Source organism: Nomia melanderi, chromosome 1 (genome assembly GCF_051020985.1).
Source record: "Nomia melanderi isolate GNS246 chromosome 1, iyNomMela1, whole genome shotgun sequence".
Taxonomy (NCBI): Eukaryota; Metazoa; Arthropoda; class Insecta; order Hymenoptera; family Halictidae; genus Nomia; species Nomia melanderi.
This window is the reverse complement of record NC_134999.1, coordinates 35,470,992-35,491,179: the sequence shown is the minus strand read 5'-3', so window position 1 is coordinate 35,491,179 and position 20,188 is coordinate 35,470,992. Positions and strand designations below refer to the sequence as shown.

The 20,188-nt window shown below is 52.4% G+C and overlaps 1 protein-coding gene across 2 annotated transcripts in view; it reads left to right on the top strand.

Annotated features, from left to right (window-relative positions):
- The window catches only part of atos (atos homolog atossa), a 37,321-nt gene extending 18,357 nt beyond the window's left edge, over nt 1–18,964 (top strand). Inside the window, exons 2-9 of one of the 2 annotated variants that reach the window (XM_031976472.2) lie at nt 10,948–11,162; nt 11,442–11,662; nt 11,773–11,995; nt 12,676–12,841; nt 13,393–15,865; nt 16,013–16,334; nt 16,543–16,742; nt 17,245–18,964. In XM_031976472.2, coding sequence (XP_031832332.2) covers nt 10,950–11,162; nt 11,442–11,662; nt 11,773–11,995; nt 12,676–12,841; nt 13,393–15,865; nt 16,013–16,334; nt 16,543–16,742; nt 17,245–17,413 — 3,987 coding nt within the window. In that variant the 5' untranslated portion in view covers nt 10,948–10,949 and the 3' untranslated portion in view covers nt 17,414–18,964. The remainder of the gene's footprint in view (nt 1–10,947; nt 11,163–11,441; nt 11,663–11,772; nt 11,996–12,675; nt 12,842–13,392; nt 15,866–16,012; nt 16,335–16,542; nt 16,743–17,244) is intronic. The other variant, XM_031976473.2, reaches the window with a different exon arrangement.
- The last annotated feature ends 1,224 nt before the right edge of the window (nt 18,965–20,188 follow it).

The following is a 20,188-nucleotide window of genomic DNA, read 5'->3' as shown; positions in this document are numbered from 1 at the left end:
GGAATCCGGTACGAGCGGAAGCTTGAGGTCTCCCGGTGCCTACTCTCACTGGCTCGATTACGTCATTGGTCGGTCGGCCGATTTTTCGCGAGTTGAATTTCAGTTCGGGGGAGGAAGGCGGTTCGTCGCGTGGAAAACAACCGGGACCGACGCGCGCCGCTTGCGACTCGAAAATCCGTCGCTCGGCCGAGAAACGTCGACTCGGCTCGTCGTCCGGACCCTACGATCGTCGTGCCTGAAATCGGCCCGATCGATCGGCCGGTTCTCATCTGTCGCGCATCGAAGGCGTGACTTTCCACGTCCCGGCGGGACGCGCCTCGACGGGCAACGCGGAGAACCTCGTGCTCCTTTCCGAGGTTCTTCGAAGGCGTTCCGATTCGAGTGGCACGAGCCGCGCGAGCCTGCGATGTCCACCGTGTTTCTGGAAATAGAAATAGATACGTGCCGGTGGATACTCGAATCGCTGGTGGACGCGCCCCGGCTCGGACGCTCGGTTTTTCCTTTCCCGACCGCTCCGCGCTGTTATCGCCGAGCTTCGGGCGTAACTCGATACGAGCCTCGTGAATTCTGTAACGCGGACCCACCGTCGCTATTCCCCGGCGATCGCCGCGTAAACCCGAGAACCTCGTTATTCTTTCGTGAACAACGGGGCAGACGGTTCGTTCCGGCAACCACCGATCGTTCCCCGCGATTCGGTTTCGATTTTCAGCGCGGCCCGGCCCGGGACGATCGACTTTTGATGTCGGTTTAGGGTCAACGGCGACTCCGATCGCCGGCGGTTTGCTTGTTCAGTCGAGATTTCACTCGCGGCTGTTTAATATACATGACTCGTGTGTGCAACAGCTGCACACGCGAGCCTCTCTAACGCTTCTGGAAATAGAAAGTCATTCGCAAGGCGGATGCTAAACTATTGTGCCATTAGCTGGCCGCGGTTACCGCGAGCTTCTCGATTTTTCAACGGCCAACCTTTTCGCGGGCGAGTCCGACGCGTTGCGCAACGATCCCCCGCGACGAGCTGGTGCGATTTTCGACGGAGTCCGCTCGAGGTGTTACTATCACGCGGCACGTTCTGGGAGGATTAACCCTTTGCACTCGAGAGGTGGCTAAGTCACCACTTGAATCGATGCAAGAACTATCGAGTTGAATATTTAATATTTCAAATGGAACTTTGCTACGTAATATTGAAATGAAACTCTGCTTAATTTATCTATGAATTATCGTTGAATTCGTTTCAAACCATCTATATCTCGTCAGAAATGAATATTTCCATCGAAAAACTTTCGAGTGCAAAGGGTTAATATGTCGATTGCCATCGTGGTGACCGGAGCGTCTAAGCTGCTTGAGATCAATTGCAGTAAGAAGATCGACGTCGGATGAAAATATTTAGTAACATAAGTAGCTAGATAACGGTCCGAACACTGATATCAAATGATTAATAATTGCCTTTGTTCCGAAGGAATAAGTACCACCACACAAAACGCTCGGAATTCCCGTGCCAGTGAACGCGTTAACCCTCGCGAGAGGTTCGAGACGAGTGCCCTTACGCTCCATTTCTCTTTCATCCTTAGCGAATCATACTTGGGGTAGATTTAGCGGCAGCCCGGTAAAACCGTTCTATCGCACGCAACGCCGTCTTCGATGTTTCATTTAGTTGGTCGATCGATTAATCGATTTAAAGCTTCCTTCCGCCTCCGTCCTCGCGTTTCTTTCACTTTTACCTCATTGTTCCTCCGACTTCCGATTCCGTGCCGGCGGTATCTTCTCTCTCCCAACAATGGCGACATCATCGCCGCCGTCGTCATTATCGTTTCCATTAAACGTCCCCGCCGGCCGTGGGAGTTCGCAGTTAGAGACGCGGGGTCTCAAATTTCACTTTGTCGCCGAGCGATTTTTCGACGAGCCACCACCGCCGCCATCGACGGCCGCTCGAAGTCGATCCCTTCGAGTGCGCCTTAATCACGTGCAATTGCGCAAACGACAATTTCCCTGCGGAGGCGGAATATAATATCGTAATGGACGACACGCGGTCGGCGGAGCTCGATGTTTTTCGATCGCTTGATACCCGGGCTCGGTCTCGAAGCCCACACGGCGCCCGTATGCACAACGTGGGCCATAAACCGTATAATGAAAGAGCCATTAAGTATTTGATCGTGTTGTCGGTGGGAAAACATCATCCGACTGAAAAGTTTCCCTCCTCCGCCGCGTCTCGCCGAGCGGATCGCAGCCGAAGGTACTATTAATAGATAACAATCGTTCCTATCAACGAGCATCCAACGGTAAGAACAATAACGATTCCGCTCTTTAAACGCGATTGCCCGGGAGAAAAATAAACGCGTCCCGTTATCTCGCCAGGGACGTCGTCCGTCTAGTAATCCGCGTAAAGATTTCCTATTACTTAATCGACGCCGATTATCATCGGTGTTTAACTCCATCGACAACGTAAATTCACCGCGTACGAAACGCTCCGAGTTTCCGAGCGTCAGTAATGATTTCTGCCCTTCGACTGCCCTGCTCGCATCCGCCCGACGGCCTCCTGGCGAGCGGCGGAAGGAAAGGGCGATGTTTGCGCAGCGACAAGAAGCGAATTGGTGTAATTAAGCGACGCGCGTCACGACCGAAAATGGAGCGGAATTGTATTCGCCGCGATAACGGATCGGCGGGTACGTTGCTCCTCGGGGGAGACCGGAAAGCAGTAGCCGAACGGTCGAGCGGAGAGAAACAAGTTGAAATAAAAATACGCACTCGGACAGTCCGAGGCGAAGGTGCAGTTCGCGGCCGGTGCGGCGAGTCCTAGGTATCCTGAACGGTTAGTACGGCTTTAGGGCCGAGCTGCGAAGCCAGCCCGGGCCGCAATCAATGGGAACGCACGCTCCGCGTTGACAGAGTCCGCTCCTCGGTCCATTATTCCTCTCGTAAAAGGGGCCGCGTTTTCGTAACGAAACAGTTTCTCCTGTCGCGGCTGAGACTCCGACGCGCCATTGTTTCGGCGAGAGCACGCGAGACGAGCGGGTTCGATGTCGGCGTAATTACGAAATTGCGTCGAATTGAATCGTCTATTATACACGGAGTGATCCATTTCGTGTTCGAGTACCGTGGAATCGTTCGCCGACGGGTTCCCGTGATTTCTTCGATTCCCTTGAATCCCGTTTTCTCCTGCGCCGCTGCACGGCGTGTTTCGCTCGAAGCGCGCAGCTCGAGACGACGTTTCCCGGCGAAAAAGAGAAAAGGCTTTATTGCGAGCGTCGCGGCAGTTTTTCGCAATCAGTTCGAAACCGCAGGCAACACCGCGCTCGATTCGGACGCGGCGGACGGGTTTGCTCGTCTCGGCGGCTCGGCGAGTCGGGGATAACATCGGCACAGAAATCGAGTCGTGTTTTTCAGCGACGCGCGGCTCTGTCGAACGGGTCGAGCACACAGCAACGTCGCAGAAGCGATGCCGGGTTGCACAATAGCTCGCGAGGGATTTATCGTCGTGCCGGCAAAAAGGAGCATCGCGAGCCGCGCGGCAGGGGGACGACGGGGACTCGTAATTTCTGTTATCGCGCGGGACGGGAGGAGATAGCCGACTTCGAACTTCGCGTAATGACCGTGAATCCGTCGCCGGTGGACGAAGGAGGCTCGGGAGAAACGTGAAATTAAGGATAAAGCAATCAGCGGACGCTGCGCGCGTCGACGGGGACAACAGCGGAATCGTAGAGATGCTGCAATCCTGCCTCGTTCCGCGGGTTACCGAGTCGAGTTGCTCTGCCCTAATCGCTCCCTCGCGCAGCGCAATAATTAAAGACCGAGCGCGATAAGCCGCGCGAGTCGCCACGGTTCTCCGTTATTCAATAGTTTCCGTTACTCGTTACGCGACCGCGTTCGCTTCCGTTTCCCGAAAGCTTTCCGCGCGCGGCCCGCTCTCGGATCCGGCGGCGCGTTCCAAGGGTCGTGAAAGCGTAATCTTATCTGTGCTAATCGAATTCTTTGTCGGTCAAAGGTACGCGCAGATAGGACTATCGATGCGATAAACGATCGGCGAAAGAGCGTTCGAATAAATTGCGGAGAAGCTTTTGTCTCCGAAGGCTGCTCGATTAATCGGTGACTAAGTTCTCTCCGCTCTCGCATGCGTAATCTCGGGCTTCTTTGTTTTCCGTTCGGTTGCGCCCGAAGCTGGCGCAGTTGTTCAGCCTCGACCGTCGCCCCCGAAATCGGAGGGGTGGGCGGCTCGACGGCCGTCTAGACGCGGCAACCGACGACCCTTTTCCTCGAAGGACGAAGGGACGACGGAGAGAGAGAGAGAAAAAAGAGAGAGCTCTCCATCCTTCGGGAGTGATAACGATTGCGACGGCAGACGTCGAGGCGCAGGACCGCGTCGCGTGAAAAATTGAACAATCGAAACCGAAGATTTCGCGGAGGATTTCCGCGAAGGAAACGCGAACGATGAAAGGGGCCGGGGAGCTCGAACGAAAGCGACCGACCCGGCGTGCCCCTTATTAAATAGTTAGAACCGGCGTCGGGCTACTTCCGTCTAGTATAATTCCGCTCGCATTTGATTCCCCAATGAGGAGAAATAAAGCCGTCCGCGGCGAGGCGTATTCAAAATGCAGCCTGTCGGAATAACTTTCTCGGTCCTCTCCGCCTCTCGCCGGTTCGTTTCCCTTTATTTCTCCGCGGTCAACGGACACTTCTGATTCCCTATGCAGCGCATTCCGCGGCACGGAAATAAGAAAATCACCGTCCCGCGGGAGCTCGGATCCTCCCGAGTAGCTCCGTCGACGCGTGACGCGGGAAGATTTATAGGATTGCTCGGCGAGCGGGCCGCAATCATTACCCTTTTCAGCCCGGCGACTGATTGCGCTGTACATATTCGGTCCGGTCGATACCGAACGCGGCCTGGGAAACTCTCACGGTCGTAAAATGTTAAACCGCCACCCGAGAAACGCTGTCCCCTCGAAGTTTCCACCGCGGATCTCGTCGTCGAGAGAGGGTCGTCGGGAGGAGACGAGCTCGATCGTCGTGATAGGTTAAAGAGACCGGCGGCGATGACTTCGGCAGCGTGCCGGGGAACGATCGAAAGTTGTTGGAAAGCTGTCGAATTCGGAAACGACCGTGAACGAAGTTAACTGCCGACTGATTCGCGCTAACCGTCGAGCGAGATCGGCGAGGCTCTCTCAGCTTCCGGTGTTCCTTCTCTGTTTGGCGTCGTTTGTCGAGTGCGCGCCGGAGACGTATAATTACCATCAGTATTTGAGAAAGTGTAAATTGTTGTTGCCCCGACGGGAATCATCGGTAGCAACACTTTCACCTACGGTGGAACTCGGTTTATGGAGTTCATGGAACGTACCCTGTATCTCTGTCGCTGCCTCGAACGCTCTTGTCCCGAGACGGAAAGAGGGAGCACTCTGAAAGCGGAGTCGTCAAGGGGATCCGTTATCCTCGAGCGACTGACCAGCCAACGATTGAACGTCGCGGTTGTCTGTTTGCCGGAACTGCGGCGAGCAGCACGGGTCACGGAAGAAGTTGCGAACAGTACAGACCTCTCTCGACTTTCTAGCGGAGATGGAGCCTCTTAAAGCTAGCTGCGGACTGATGTCGGATCAGTGAATGGGAGTTAAAGATCTAGCGGGCTAATAAGCCTTATGGAACCAGGAAGAGTAGCTTCTTTCGCGAGTTCAAGCCAGTTCCGAGAGCCGGGACGGTGTTCGGTTCTCGTTGAAAAAACCTTTATCTCTCGTTCAGAAGGTAGAAACTGATTTAGAAGGGTGCTCGGAGCCGAGGCAGGTAACGTCTTACTACCTCGTTTCTTGCGTCGTTGATTGATTGTAAAGATAAAGCCGGCGTTACCGTTGAGGCTACCGAATTAGAGGAAAGACGTCGGTTTATCGTACGAGATGGGGAATTATAGCTGCTTAGCGCACTGCGAGGCATGCTCGGCTAATTGGTAACGGACCGGTAGTAACAGAAGACGGCCTCGTCCTAATCAATGATTTCCTTCATCGAGCGTGTAAACACGAGCGATTAGGAGAAGAAAAGGCAGGCATGTGCTTCGCGTTTCCGTCTGTACCGATAAAACCAGGCTACCGGCTGTTCGAATCGTTAACGAGCAACGCGAAAATCCTTCCTCGATACTTTTATGCGAAACATCTGCCGCGTTCTCGGCACGGTACCTAGACGCTCGGAGTCGGATGATTCGGTGAGCGAAAATTGACAAGCATAAATTACGGATTAACGAGAGCAACGAAGCGAGAAGGTGTTATATATTTTTAGCAACGCTCGCGACGTATTTATTCCAGTTTCTCGCGCGCAGGCGCCCCGCGGGTTCGATCCGCGATCGTTCCGCGTATTTACACGTTCATCGTAATCAACGACAGTGTTTCCACCTTATCGCCGCGAAATAATTGCCTTACATAACCGGTGAATTTCATCTGGTACACGCCGCGCGCGCGCGCGCGCGCGTCGAACGGCCGAAACGATCAACACCGAGGATTGTTTTCGATCGGCGATCGCGTAATCTTAGCCGAATTATTTACAAGCCGCGGAAAGTTGACCCAGGACAGGGTCCCCCGTCTATCTGGCCGTTATCTCGACGGCGGCGAGAGGTCGTCCCGATTGCGATAAGACCGCAATTTCGCGTCTCCCGCGTCGACGATGCAAAAAGTCTCGCGCGGCGCGCGTAAATAATTACGGAAACAAAAAATCGCAATATCGCCGTCGTTAAGGGACTCAACCGGCAGCCCCCGGAAGCCGTGTAATTCTGTTAATGCGTTTACAGGCGCGTTCCAGCCGTAAAATTCATGCTGCGTCCTAGCGTATGCATAAGTTGCCGCGCGTTCCGCGGTGTACGCGCGCTCGCCGCTATCCTCTTCCGGCCGCGACAGAATCCGATCGCGCGGAAATTATATTTCGAGGCGACGGACGGAACATCCGATTGTCATTCTATTCGTCGCGGAGGAATTAATCGTTTGGCAACGATACCGTTAAACGAAACTCCGAAAGAAACGTGGAACACATTCGGAACGAGCGATACGTTCCCCTTAGAAAGCCGTCAAATCATTGTCTCGCGAAATCAATCACCGATATCGAATCCATCGGGGCTCGACACAGAGTATTTTTCCGGCGACGGAGCGCAACGATCGATAGCGATAGGGTCGAGACGCGTTCCACATTAGTCCGGTCTTAACAGAAGTCGCGCATAGAAGAGTTGCCAGTGCATTTCGCCGCCAGTGGTTCTCAAACGGTGCTGTTTCAATGGTCGCTCGGTCGACGAGTCTCGCCGCGACCGCTGTCCACGCCGATCGCCGCCGATCTCGGCGAGCAGGCGCGGATCGTGATAATTGATAGTCGTTTAGTGACTAATTCTGGCTATCTGTTTGTTGGCCGACAGCCTCGTAGAACTTCCACGGCGCGCGAGGCTCCGCGCGCACCCGCGAACGAAAGGAGTTTACATTCTGCGCCAGCTCGTACATCTCGCGACGAGCACTCCGGTGCCATTGTCTCTTCAAAAGGCACCTCTCCGTCCTCTCCCCGACTTTCCCGCCTTATTGTTAAACAAAGAGATCGTTCTTGGAGGAATTCCCAGCCGAGGAGCCGAATACTCCGCTCGGATGAAACGGCGGAGGAGTCATCGGGACTGCATCAAGGTCGATGCAATTAACTGCAACCAGTCCGCGTTCAGACAAGGGCGCGCGGTGGTTCGAATGTACGCGGGGGCAGCTCGTGAACCCGAATAATTCCTGTTTACTCCGCGCTGGATAACACGGCCGCCGCGGAGCCGGTGTTTTCCCAGCTGGACCAGCCGGTGCATTCACACCGCGCGCCGAGCTGCATCAGAAGCGCATCAGCCCTCCCCCTCAGTCTCCCGCGACGTCGCCACATGCTCGCGCCTTCGTGGGCCTCCGGCTTTAGCTCCCAGACTCGATTCATAGACGCCTCTCCAAAGGCTGTCGGGGTTGAACGAAGATTTCCTCGAAAATATATGAAGTTTCCTCGAGTCGTCGAGAAATCCGTCGAAACGAATCCGCGGACTTAGGACCGCGTCGATCGGAGTTCTCAATTTCCGCTTCTAGTTTCAGCTGTTGTCCGTATGGAGCTCGAAAGAAGCTGATACCGCTGCGCTTTTGTCCTGCTCGCTTCGATCGAGCCACTGTTCTGGCACGACTCGCCAGGAATCGGACGGCCGGTCAGCTGTTTACCGGATTTAGAGCAACTAATTATACGAGGAAAACTCAGACGGTCGCCGGCGCTAACAGGATTTTCGCGGCGGATTATCGAGTATTGCAGACTATCGGACGACCCGATTAGAAGCGGTATAAAAGTATCTTCTTTTCGCCTTGTCGTCGGCGGATCGCTTGAGAGCATCCTTGTTAATCAGCCTGGCGACGGCTGGCCTTGCCAGGATCAGGACGCGAGTTCCATGAACATCCCGAGGCTCGGTCGCCTCGAAATAACTGCGGATTAACCGGAACATCTTGATGGTTGTTTAACCGGAGATGTTCCAGGCAGAGGTTTCCCCTTAATCCTGACGGCGTTTCGAACTTTCTCTCTCTCTGTCTGTCTTTCTCCCTCTCTCTCTCTCTCTCTGCTGCGAAGGACTTTGCCGAGGGTTGAAGTTTTTGCGCATGACACGCGAGTACGATCACCCTCGTGGAGCCCCACAAGCTCGCCCTTCTGCATACGGACCCTCAACGCACACAGAGCAGCGTGCGTGTGCCGGCTTACGCCGCCGCCGCCGCGCAGTACTTTATTCAAATTCCTCCTCGGGTCTGGTGTAGCTCGCGGCCCGGTTTTTTTCAAAATTCTCGCGCAGTAGGCGGACTTTCCAGTTCTGGTGTCGTCTGATCGTCTTCCTCCGCGTGCATCCGCGGAAATTTACTTTTTCCAATGCCTTCGATGCTTCGATCGGTGTGCTACAACGATTGTGCTTCTTATGATCTGGGATAATTAGGAATTTCCCCGTTCCAAGTTCGGGAAAATGTGATGGTTGCATGGCCATTGCGACGTACGAGTGTTGCCCGGAGAATCGTGGGACGTAGACACGTTTGCGTCGTGAACTTTGTGATTTTTATCTGCGGGAGATAGCGTTTCCAAAACGGATCTGGTATTTTCGACGCGTCGCTTCCAATCTGAACGATACACGATATCGTATCATTGACCGGCCGATACGCTTTTAGAATTCGCCAGGTTCTTTGATCTTTTTAAAGCCGCGGCCTGCGAGCCGACAGGCGGTTGTCCTCGAAACTAGCCGAATTTTCCACGAAAGCTGGCAGCGTTACATTTCCCGTTGGAATTCTCGGAGTTTCCGTCCGGAGGAACGCGGAGAGTTCTGTGCTCGTTGGACTGAACGCTGAAACGCTCGGAGGAAAGGCGGCGAGGAAGCCAATCCGGTTCGTCGCTTTCGCCGCGTATGGCGGCGGGCAAAGTTATAAATAATGCCCATCGCCCTCCTGTGCGTATTCACCTTTACATAATGACTGGCGGAAGACGGCCGACGAATTCTCGGATCGGGTGTCAGATGAAAAGACACGGGAAAGCCCTTAAAAACCACGGGACACCGTAGCCATTCCACCGAAATCTCTCGATACCGTATAACCGCGATTTTCGGCTCGAACGGGTCCCCGTAATCCGTCGGAGACTCGCGTCTTCGAAGGCTGCCTCTCATTTCGTCTTTCCGATTAGATGACCGAACGCGTCCGACAATATCGGTGAAATATCGCTTCGTCACCCCGAGACCCGCGCGATGCGTAATGCTCGCCTCAAAGGATCTAACTGCACACGCCTGACTCATAGAATCGCGACAGTGAGTAATGTTCGGTGGAGTCCATCCCGATCGTTTCTCTAAATATCAGCTGGATCACCGTGTACCTCTGGACCAGCGAATTCGTCTTCGCCCGAGCGGGAAGCACGATAGGACAAAGAGAACACGGATGGGTTTTTCACAAAAAGTGACGCACGATCTTGGCATAGACGCGGCGGCAAGCATTTTAAGAAGTTCCCGAGCCGGACCCGCGCGGGTGGCGTTCCGCGAAGAGCTCCATTTTTCACGCGAAACTGTCTCCTCAGCTATTTATCGCTCCTCTTAGAGAGGATCCGGCAAATTTGCTTACGAGGGTCCAGCCGTTCGCCAAGGCGATTGCACAAGGAAAGGAGATCGATCGCGGAACGAGCGCGCGGCCAGGATGATAATGGTGACGCGTTCCTCCTGAAAAGGGCCGCGAGCCGGAGAGCAAAGTTCGTTCTCCTGATAAAGACATCGAGCGAAGCGTGGTAGCCGAGCATGATTCGCCGCGCGCTTAAGATCGACGATAGCGGCGATCGAATCGTTCCAGTTTTCCTTCCCCCGAGACCGGGTCTCAAAAATGTCGGCGATCCTGTTGCAGTGCGTCGGGCATTGCTTCCACAGAAGGAGAACGCGCGCAGGTTCGTGCTCGCGCTGGTCCCCTGGCAGCCTAGCATCTGTTTAGACCGACTTTTCGCATCTCGAGGGGCCCACACGCGTTCCGATTTATCGCGCCGCGAGTCGAACAGCTTCGCCTCGCATCGCTACCGGAACTGTCCAAACCACAAGACTAAAATAAAGTACGAAGCGTAACGACGTGTTCGAAAGCGAAGCGTACGTCGACGATTCACTGGCGAAACGACCATCGCTGGCTCCGCGACTTCGCAAGAAAGACCTTGTTTACGACACCCTTAAACGGTCGGTCGCTTTTTCTTTTCATCCCCTATGCCGATGAAAGTTACGCGATCGTTTACAACTGTTTGAAGAGCGATCGCAGCGTGTATGGGCCCCTTTATGATGGATACCTCGCTGCACGCAGACCCTAGACCTCTGCAAACTTGTAAAAACGCGGCTGACTCGATTCCGTTCGCCGACGTCGCGATCGATTCATCGACTCGCGAGGAGGACTTGAAATATGGAAGTCCTATTCGTAATCGTTAACTGATGACCCAATTTCCTGCGTGTTACAGGTATGCACTGCCTAGGCGCGGTGATAGGAGGCATTCCCAGCCCAAATGGGGTTGGCGGTCGGGGTGGCATTCTTAGCGTGTTCCGAGCCCTTGGAGTCCTTGTGTCCGAAGGGAGGATTCAGGGCCTTCCACGTGGTTACAAAGAAGGCCCACACTGTGCGGCGCCCATGCAGGCGGCTCCTAACGACCATGTGTGCGAGGAAGACAATTACTTGGTAAAATAATTCATGTCCTAGAGACGAATACAAATTTCAGATACCTTGTTCTCTTTCGTCAAGCTTAACCCTTTGCGGATGAGGATTTTTTTCAAGTATCGAGAACCTTTCTTGTCTTGAACGCTGAAAAAGAAAACTATCGAGTGATCTGTTATATATTAAATGTGAAAGTTCGATGTATCCAAAATGACGACATTCGTCCTCGAAGGGTTAAAGTTATCGGTAAAAATAAAATCGATCAGAGTCTAACCGTGAAATCTGCATTTTCGTTTTGTCCAGTGCAATCGATATCTTGTGCTGGTTCGAGAGATCGCCGATCGTACAGCGATCGGTTCGTACTTGTGCATCGAAGTAATGTTGTGCAGCGATTGTCCGTGCGGTTTGGCCAAAGCGACGAACAAGAATCCGATCAGTACCGTGCCGTCCTTATCAATCTCACCATGGCAACAAGCGTCGGAGATGCTGCTGGAGTACTGGTGTATCTGCGTCGTTCCCAGCAAGTGAGTGCAAGCGATCGACGCACTTGGTCTCTCGATAGTATACCGGCTTACGGGAATTTACGTAAACGCCTGTCTGGTCTGTATAAAAAAATGAACGAACAAAAACATAGGAGTCCGGAGACGATGAACTTTTACGGGCTGTACCAAGCGGTACGCTCCCGGCTTCACTTCAGTCAAGTCGCGGCCTGGTGGTCCCGAAGCAACGGCACAGCGCCGAGCTACATCACGACGAGGGTGGTGCCGTATAACGAGGAGAATCTGAGGAAATTCCGGGAGGCCCCTGTAGAGCATACCTTCCCTTTGGCCGGCAGCGGCGATGGAAATTCGATAAAGGTAGGTGGAACGGAGGAGAGATTGGACCAAGCCGATCCATCGCGTTCGGCATCGCTTCGTCTCAACCTGGTTCTTGTTAAACTAATGCAGGTTTATCGTCGCGCGAGCAAACAAACGCTACGGTCTGTTCGTTGAAAGAAGCGAGTCCAAGGTACATCTGCGATCGCGATAGTTCTCCCCACTCCGACGCGGTTGCGCGAATTATTCAGAATGTGGAGAACGTTTAGATTGAAAGTGTCGGGTGAACCTCGGGTTGTTTCTCTCTCGAAAAAACAGACTATAGGATTCATCGACGGCGATTCCATCGTGAAATCCATCTTCGTCCGCATTTGACGCGTGCGATACCGGCGAGAGCGTAGATGGTCCGAATCGATCCAGCGACTCCGGCGAACCGACCCGCACACAGAGCGATACGCGTACAGAAACGGCACGTTCGAGAGTTCGACTCACGGTAAAAGCCGAGGTCAATGTTCCTCGAACCGTTCATGTAATCCGTGCGATGGTCCTCCCGTCCACGTACTTGGAGTACCTTCCACGGTTCTATTCTGGTGGCCGAGGACACTAACGAATGCCTACTTTTAACCAGCAGATGAGTCACACCGGCTACCCGCCGGTCTCGTTCGAGTGTACCCATCACTGCACTTAATCGAGCTGAAGAGGATTTCTTGTGTAAATTTTAGGTCACCGTGTGGGCACTGCCGAGGATGGAGGAGGTGCCGATTCTCACCTGTCCGTTGCATCCGATCAAAGAGAAAGACGAGGAGGGTGTCGCGAGGGCTTTGACGCCCACCAAGGCGATCCCGGTCCCCGCTGCTTCCCAGAACACCGAGGGCCTCGTTCTGCCTGGTAATCAAAGATATTAGAGACGATGAACGTGATATTTCAGCGTTCCTGTATCACCTTCAGAATCCGTGTCTTCCTTTCTATATCCCTCGACTTGACACTAACCTACTCTGCCTAGAAATCCGCTGATCCAGCGTTCGCCGACTATCCTTTACCTTGCAATCTTTTTTCCCCCTTTGATTTCATCGTTGTAAAACTCCAGGATTCCCTTTGATATTCCCCCTCCGTTCCCTCGAATCGTTTCGAAACGGTTCTCGCCGTCGAGGTTTTCAGGTGTAAGCCTCGTTCTTTCAGAAGGAATGTCTCAACGTTTCGCAAGCGTTGCAGGCAGCTTCATTGTTCTAGCAGTGGTTCCTTCTTCGCCGAAGAGAATCTCGCATCCCGTTGTCTCGCGGATCGCGCTCCTCCCAGTTTCGCCGATATAATGAAAGACCACGGCGACATCGACGATTGTCGGTTAGCCGCGATGCTTGCGAAATACTGAGATGTTCGCTCTGGAAGGGCTTCACCGAGAACTGCCGAACCTCCGATTGACACCTGCTTTTCTCGCGCAGCATTGGTGGACGACAGACTGCAGACGTCCTGCGACAAGCTCGGCAAGCATCACTGCCGCTGCGAGGACGAGGACGTCTCGCCGCCTTCACCGTCCATCCCGCGGCCGACCGGAGAGAGGAAACGACGCCGTTCGCTGCCATGCGGTCCCTCGGACGTGAACACCGTGACAGTGCAACCGATGCCTCTGCCGGCGGTCCAGGAGTCCATCACGCAGGAGGCGAAGGACAGCCAAAGCTCGAGCTACCCGAAGTGCTCGGCCGAGATCTCGAACAACCGCGGCAAGTCTGTTCAGAGCCAGAGCCACTGCAAGCTGGAGGAGAACGGAGTGAGGAACCGCAACAATTTGAACGCCGACAACCTGGAGCGTTGCTTCAAGGCTCAGCTGAGCATCGAGGAGCGCGACGGGAACGTGGAGAAGCGCTACAAGAGGTCGCTCGAGGATGCGGAGCCAGCGAAGCCGGCCGGCTTCAAGGACAAGCAGTGCAACTTGGAGAAGAAAGACGCGAAGACCGGCAACAAGAAGATGAAAGACGCGGAGAGCAAGCCGGCGGAGAGGAACGGGCTGTTCGAGAATCTGATACCGTTCAATTCCTCGTTACCGTGGTCTTTCGTCGAGTCCTGGAACAACAGCACCGCGAACAGCAAGTGCGCGTTCCAGAGCCTGCGCGGGAACAAGGAGAGCTACTTCAACGACTCCGAGAGAACCTGCAAACCGGCAGTGTCCAGGGATACGAGTTTAGTGATCAATCCGTTCCGGCAACCGAGTCCTTTCCACGAGTCAAATCCTGGCCCGTCGACGAATAACCGGCTCAAGCAGGACTCCCTGAACTCTGTTTGCATGGTGCACCAGAGCTGCACCAAACCGTCGAACAAGCTTTCCAACGCCGTGTCCGCCGGCCAGGAATTCGCGGACTCCGCGTTAGACGGCGCCGCGAATAACAAAGGGAGATCGGGAAAGGATCTGAGCCAGTTGATGTCCAAGTTGTCGTTCCCGGAGGAGAAGGAGAAAGCGAAGGAGGAAGGAGGTTTCTTGGATTGGTTCACCAAGGTGCCCGGCAGAATGCTGGGCGTCGCGCCGAGCAACGGCTACGTGGAGAACAAGGTGAAAGCGACGAACCTGAAGAGCCAAGAGCAGCACGGGACCGAGGTGAAATTCAAGAACTGCAACCTGGAGCTGAGTCAACGGGAATTCGACGAAGTGCTGGCCGTGCTGAGGGCCAGAACGCCGTCCGGCCGGAAGAGGACCAGCGTGAAGACGGTGAAGAGGCGGGAGAGGTCGGAGAAGTCGTTCGAGGACGGGCCGGAAAGGAAGTACGTGAACCTGGAGAACAGCGAATGCTCGACGAACAACATAGCGAATCGCGGCAAGGCTTGCGAGAGCTGCAGCCACAAGCTCTGCCGGAAGAACGACCAGCAAGCTATGGAGAAGACCCACTTCGGCGAGATCTATGGCAATAAGAATATCTACAATCCCTCGCAGAAGCGGGAGAAACTGGACAGCGGATCGAACGAGGATTCGCAAACGGTGAAGTGCACCAACACCGAGAAACGGTTGAACGAGGCCGCCGACTGTCTACAGAACGTGTCGAACAAGGCGGACATACTATTGGGAGCAATCTTACGAACCAGTAAGGAACGAAGAAATCTGCCAGAGGTTTCTAGCGGGACCAAGCCGAGGTCCGTGTCGTCGTCGGCGGCCGCGAGCGAGACGGAGAATGCTCGGAGCAACGTGGAGGCCGAGCGTATGTGCCAGGAGCAGAGGACCGTGGCGCTGGAGGACGAGAAGTCGTTGCACGTGGCGCTGAACAAGAAGTTCAGCAGGATTCGACAGCTGTTCAAGAAGGAGCAAGAGAAGAAAGCCGGGGACAGTGCGGAGGCACAGCCGACGGTCGTCCAACGTTCGTTCTCGTACAACAACGTGCAACCGAGCTTGCACGATCCAAAGAACACGAGGGACAGCAGGGCGAAGCGACGGATAGACTTCACGGGCTTCGCGGAGCCGGAGAAGAAGAGTGAGGCGTGCACCGATCCTTCAGAGCTTAGTACAAATGGCGCACATCAAAACTCGAGAACCTATAGTACAAATTACAAGGAGGGTAGCACCGGCGGATACGACGATCCGGGTATGCTCAAGTGGCAGAACAGACTGTATAGTACAAACCAGGAGGATAGCACAGCTACCGAGCAGAAGGAAGACGATAACGAAGCTGTTGCGAAGCTGGCCAAGGAAACGAAGCCGTGGAGCAACGCGAAGGACAATACGACGATCATCGAGGAGGACGAGACCCTCGACAGGGTAGTGCCCACTGCCATCGAGCAAGAGAGATTCCGGAGATCATTGGAGAACGCCGCGTCGATGGTGTTCCACAGCAGGACCGGGTTGCCGTTGACCTCCAGCCCGGCGCCGTTGAGAAGAGGCAGCTGTTGTTTCGATTACGATAGTAGCTTGAATTCTGTGTCATCTAAGAGAAGGTACGAGCCCTTTGTCTTTCAACGATACCCTAAGATTACCGTCTTTCGCGTCGAAGCCGAGTTAATCCTTCGAATCGAAGCGTAGAGCTTCTCCCACGAAGAGGCGCGTGACGGCTAAGCTGACGAAACGAGGTTTGCTTGTTCCAGCGCATTGTTCGAGCTCAATACCCCGCCGAGCCCAGGCGCTGTCTCATTGGAGGAAACCGACAGAGAGACCGAGAACGCCGGGGAAGGCGAGGAGACGCCGAAAAGGCGATCCACTTCTCGCAGTAGACCGCAGAGTCACGCTCTTTTAGGCAGCTTCGAGGAATCGGCGTTGAACGGAAGGCTCGAACCGGTGTCGACGGTTCACGGGTTCACGGCGGAGCTCGGCGCGAGCGGTTCCTTCTGCCCGAAACATCGAAAACTTCCGGTCACCGTGTTCTTTTACACACTCGGTGACAATGATAAAGTTTCTACGCCCTATCTCGTACGTATACACGATCCGATTCTCTGTTCTCCGACTTTAGTCTCTTGTTCTTTTGATTATTTTTTGGAATATTGTTTAAAATATCGTTTGATTCCTACTCCCTATTCGCGTGACTTCGAGGGAAGATCTCTCTTCCGTTGAATTTGATTTTTAATCCGTAACCGGGGGACGACCGATCTGAACAAACACCTGTTCCTTTTTTGCATAGGCACATATTAATTTGGGCAAAAAGGGCTACCAAGTACCAAGAAGCGGTACTATACAAGTAACGCTTCTCAATCCCTTGGGTACTGTCGTTAAGATGTTCGTAGTACTATACGATCTTTCTGATATGCCGCCACGATCTCATACTTTTTTACGTCAGAGAACACTGCGGGACAAAACGCTACGCTACCTCGTTCATCTTAGGTGCGTACAACAACTGTTTCTAGAACGAAACGTCCAATTTTGTCCGTACAACTGTGGAACTTTGAAATTTTAATTAGCTGCGGCGGGAGTGCACGCGCTTCTCCTCATCGATTAAAGTTTTAAAGCTTTCATGTCCAGTGTTCCCAGTAGCTGTCCTAGCTATCGAGTGTGAAGAAGACCCTTTCTGTTTATCGCTAAACGGAGTTTTAACGTGATCATTATTGATTATCGTCGCACTTATCGATCGACGATCAATACACGCGCGAACAACGTTCACGCTCGATAGTCGTGACTTTTGTCTCCTTTCTTTGCGTCGACGCTACGTTACGCTTTGTTCGCTGTTCCCGCCGCTGATTCGTCTACTAACCCGCCTCCTAAGCTTTCTTCAGTTTCTCCACGATCCTAGGCATGCTTTTTGTCTGCTCGCGCGCGCGCGCGCGCGTCTGCGCGCGTGAACGAACCGCCGACGTCCGCGGCGTTACAACGGAATTTTTCGTTTCAGATTCATGTCCGGCAAGTCGGGCCGAATTTACTTGCACACGGACATTCGTATGATCATTTGCCGGAAGTCCGACGTCGACACGGCATCGGACTTCGGGTCAGAGCCACCAAAGGAACTCCGGAGCTACATCCACGGTCCTACCAATCCGAAATTTTCGCCAAGGTGCTGAGCCATGTGGCTCTTTCCATGGGGTTGCTGCCAGTCGCTCCGCTCTCCTAGCCCCCTTTACGCAGAGGTTTAAATTCGGACTGTTTTTCCCGCACAGATCTTTCGCAGAAAGGCACTGTTCGCTTTGGAAAAGGCTGCGCGTCGAACGAAAACGGATTTTGAGACGAGCCCGAGGAAAGGGGAACCCTGCAAGTGGTACAGTTCGATCGAAATCAGTCTTTAATAATTAGACTACGGATCTCTATGCGATTCAATGATTGTTCCCCATCCATATCGAAGCTTAATGAAGCTTCCTTCGTTATTCGGGGCTTCGCGTATACGACTCTTAAAAGAGTATATAAATATTTTCGTTTCATTTCGATCGCTAAGTCGTTTTGAGTTTTTTATCGCATAAACGTCCGCAGTCTGTTAATACTGACGCTTTTCGAGGAAGGTTAGACTGTCAAGGGAAGAGGGAAAGTGATGGAATTCGCAAGATTCGAAGAGGAAAGGAGCCTTTATCCGGAAATGGTTGTGGAATGGACTAGAGGGAAACCTTTGTGTATTTTCAAGAGGATGGCTGGTTGGAGGAAATGGAAGGACGGACAAATGGATTTTTAGGAGCTTGCCTACCTATTTTCGTGTAGCGCAGCTGAATGATTTTCAGACGATCGTCTGCGAAGGAAGGAGAAGAAGGTCGGAGAGTTGGACGATTTTCGGGAGAAATGTTTTAAAAGAGACGCTGCTTTCTCTGGAGAAATGTTTTGCGAAGAGAAGCGAGAAAGGCATGCTAAGGGGAACATTTAAGATTGTTTCGTCTAAGAGCCGCTTGTCTTTATTGATTAGCCGTGGTTTATTTGTTTCTTTTTCTTTCGTTTAGGCAATAATTTTATTTATAACACGAAAGGCGCGTCATTAGCTTGCGATAGCTTCTTCCATTCTAGTTTTCACCGTGTTCGAAGATCAATGGAAATTTTCAGTTCAGTGTATGGTCTTTGCAGCGAGCCGTTTCGTTTGGATTGTAATCTCGTTTCTACGTTGCCGATTGAGGTCCCTTTGTCTTTCAAATTCAAACGTTTCCAGCTGCCAGGCCCGCGGACTTTGAATCGCAAGCTAGAAGATCTCCTTGGAAGGCCATCTTCTCGATTATATTGTTGTAAATAGCAGTCACGTATAAAAGTCGAGTAAGAAACGTTTTTTTTTCTTCTTTTTTTTTTCTTTCAAACGGGATGATACTGTCATGTGTGTGTAGCACTCGTAATGTTTAAAGAAAAAGAGAAAAAAGGAAAGACGGATAAGAATAATAACAAGTAAGCGACACGAGTACAGAAAACGTCAAAAATCGGGTCTCTCGTTGACATCGAACGTCATCCTCTCAAGCAACTGTACAAAATACGAAGAAAAAAACAAGGAAGAAGTGGAAAAAAAAACATGTGATCTAGGAAATCGTTTAAAATGTAATTTAAAATAGATGCCATTTATCGATTCGTTGATATTTTCGAAAGAAAACAAAGCGAAAGACGATCAAAGACGTCGTTTATTTTATTAAAAAAAAAAAAGAAAGAGAGAAAGAGAGAGAAACGGAATGATCGAAGAATGGAAGATCGGAGAACTCTTTCGCGTGACACACCGTAGTTTGCGATCAACGAGTGGCTGGATTACGCGACTTTTCCTCCTCGATGATAGAAAAACGAAAAAAAAAACCAGAAATGAAGAAGAAAATCATTATTTACACGTATAAACAGAACACAATTTTGTGTCCGTAGCACTGTGATGAATATTTTGATAGACTATAAAGAGTAATTATTATAAAAAGTATCTATTTGAGTAGCGAGTATGTCTTAGATCGTAATTAATTAATAACTGTACTAATGTCGTACGAGGAATGTAACCGAGCGTAATTTACTAACCGTACAGAATTACACACACCTTTCGCAGACACACGAGGGCGCTCATTATTGTCACCGTACCGAACGACAGTTCGTTTCCCTTTATTTTTCTACGCGCGTTGAAAACGAACTCAACTCGAGGATACCTCCGCTTCGGAAGATTCGATCGAACGTTACCTGAACCGTGCGCACACGAACAATTTCTTGTAACCAAACGTTCCACGATGATCAGTCGTGAATCGAACGGAAACGAAACGGGTCCCGGATTTTCCATGTCGCCCCGTTCGAGTCGAATCGGAGTGAACAAGGTTCAGGTGGTGGTCGTCAGCAAACCAAACACAATTTGTTCCGTGCGAAACGAATATACGATTGTCTCGTCGATACACGAAAGAACCGAGACGAGTAAATTCATTGAAAGGTGCAATTTGCGATTCACCAGGAGGATCGGTTTGTCTCTCGACTTGGGAAAACGACGAGGAACATCGACGAAGCGCCGTGTTTCGAGAACAAAACTTTCCGCGAGAGATTCACGGGTCGAACGGAACGATCGAAGGAATTGCGAGGATTTCGATTCGTTTTCAGGCACGAATCCAAACGTTGTTTCGTTGTCGCGAGCCGGAACGTTTCGCGGCGCGTGTATTGTACGGCAGGGAAAGCGTAGAGTGTGTAACCACTGCCATGCTGTATATACATACGTTGTAGCGTAGGTTCACCGTTGACTAAACGATCGAAGGGAATTTTAGCAATAGTCTTTCGCCTGATCGAGATCCCATTGACCAGAGGCGAGAAGCCTCGAACAGCTGGGCTATCCGTGTGAGAAACTTCGTAATCGCGCGTCGAGTTGCTTTCGATGAAACTTCGAGAACGTAGCTTTCTCTTTTCCGTATTTGACGCAAACATCTTGAACG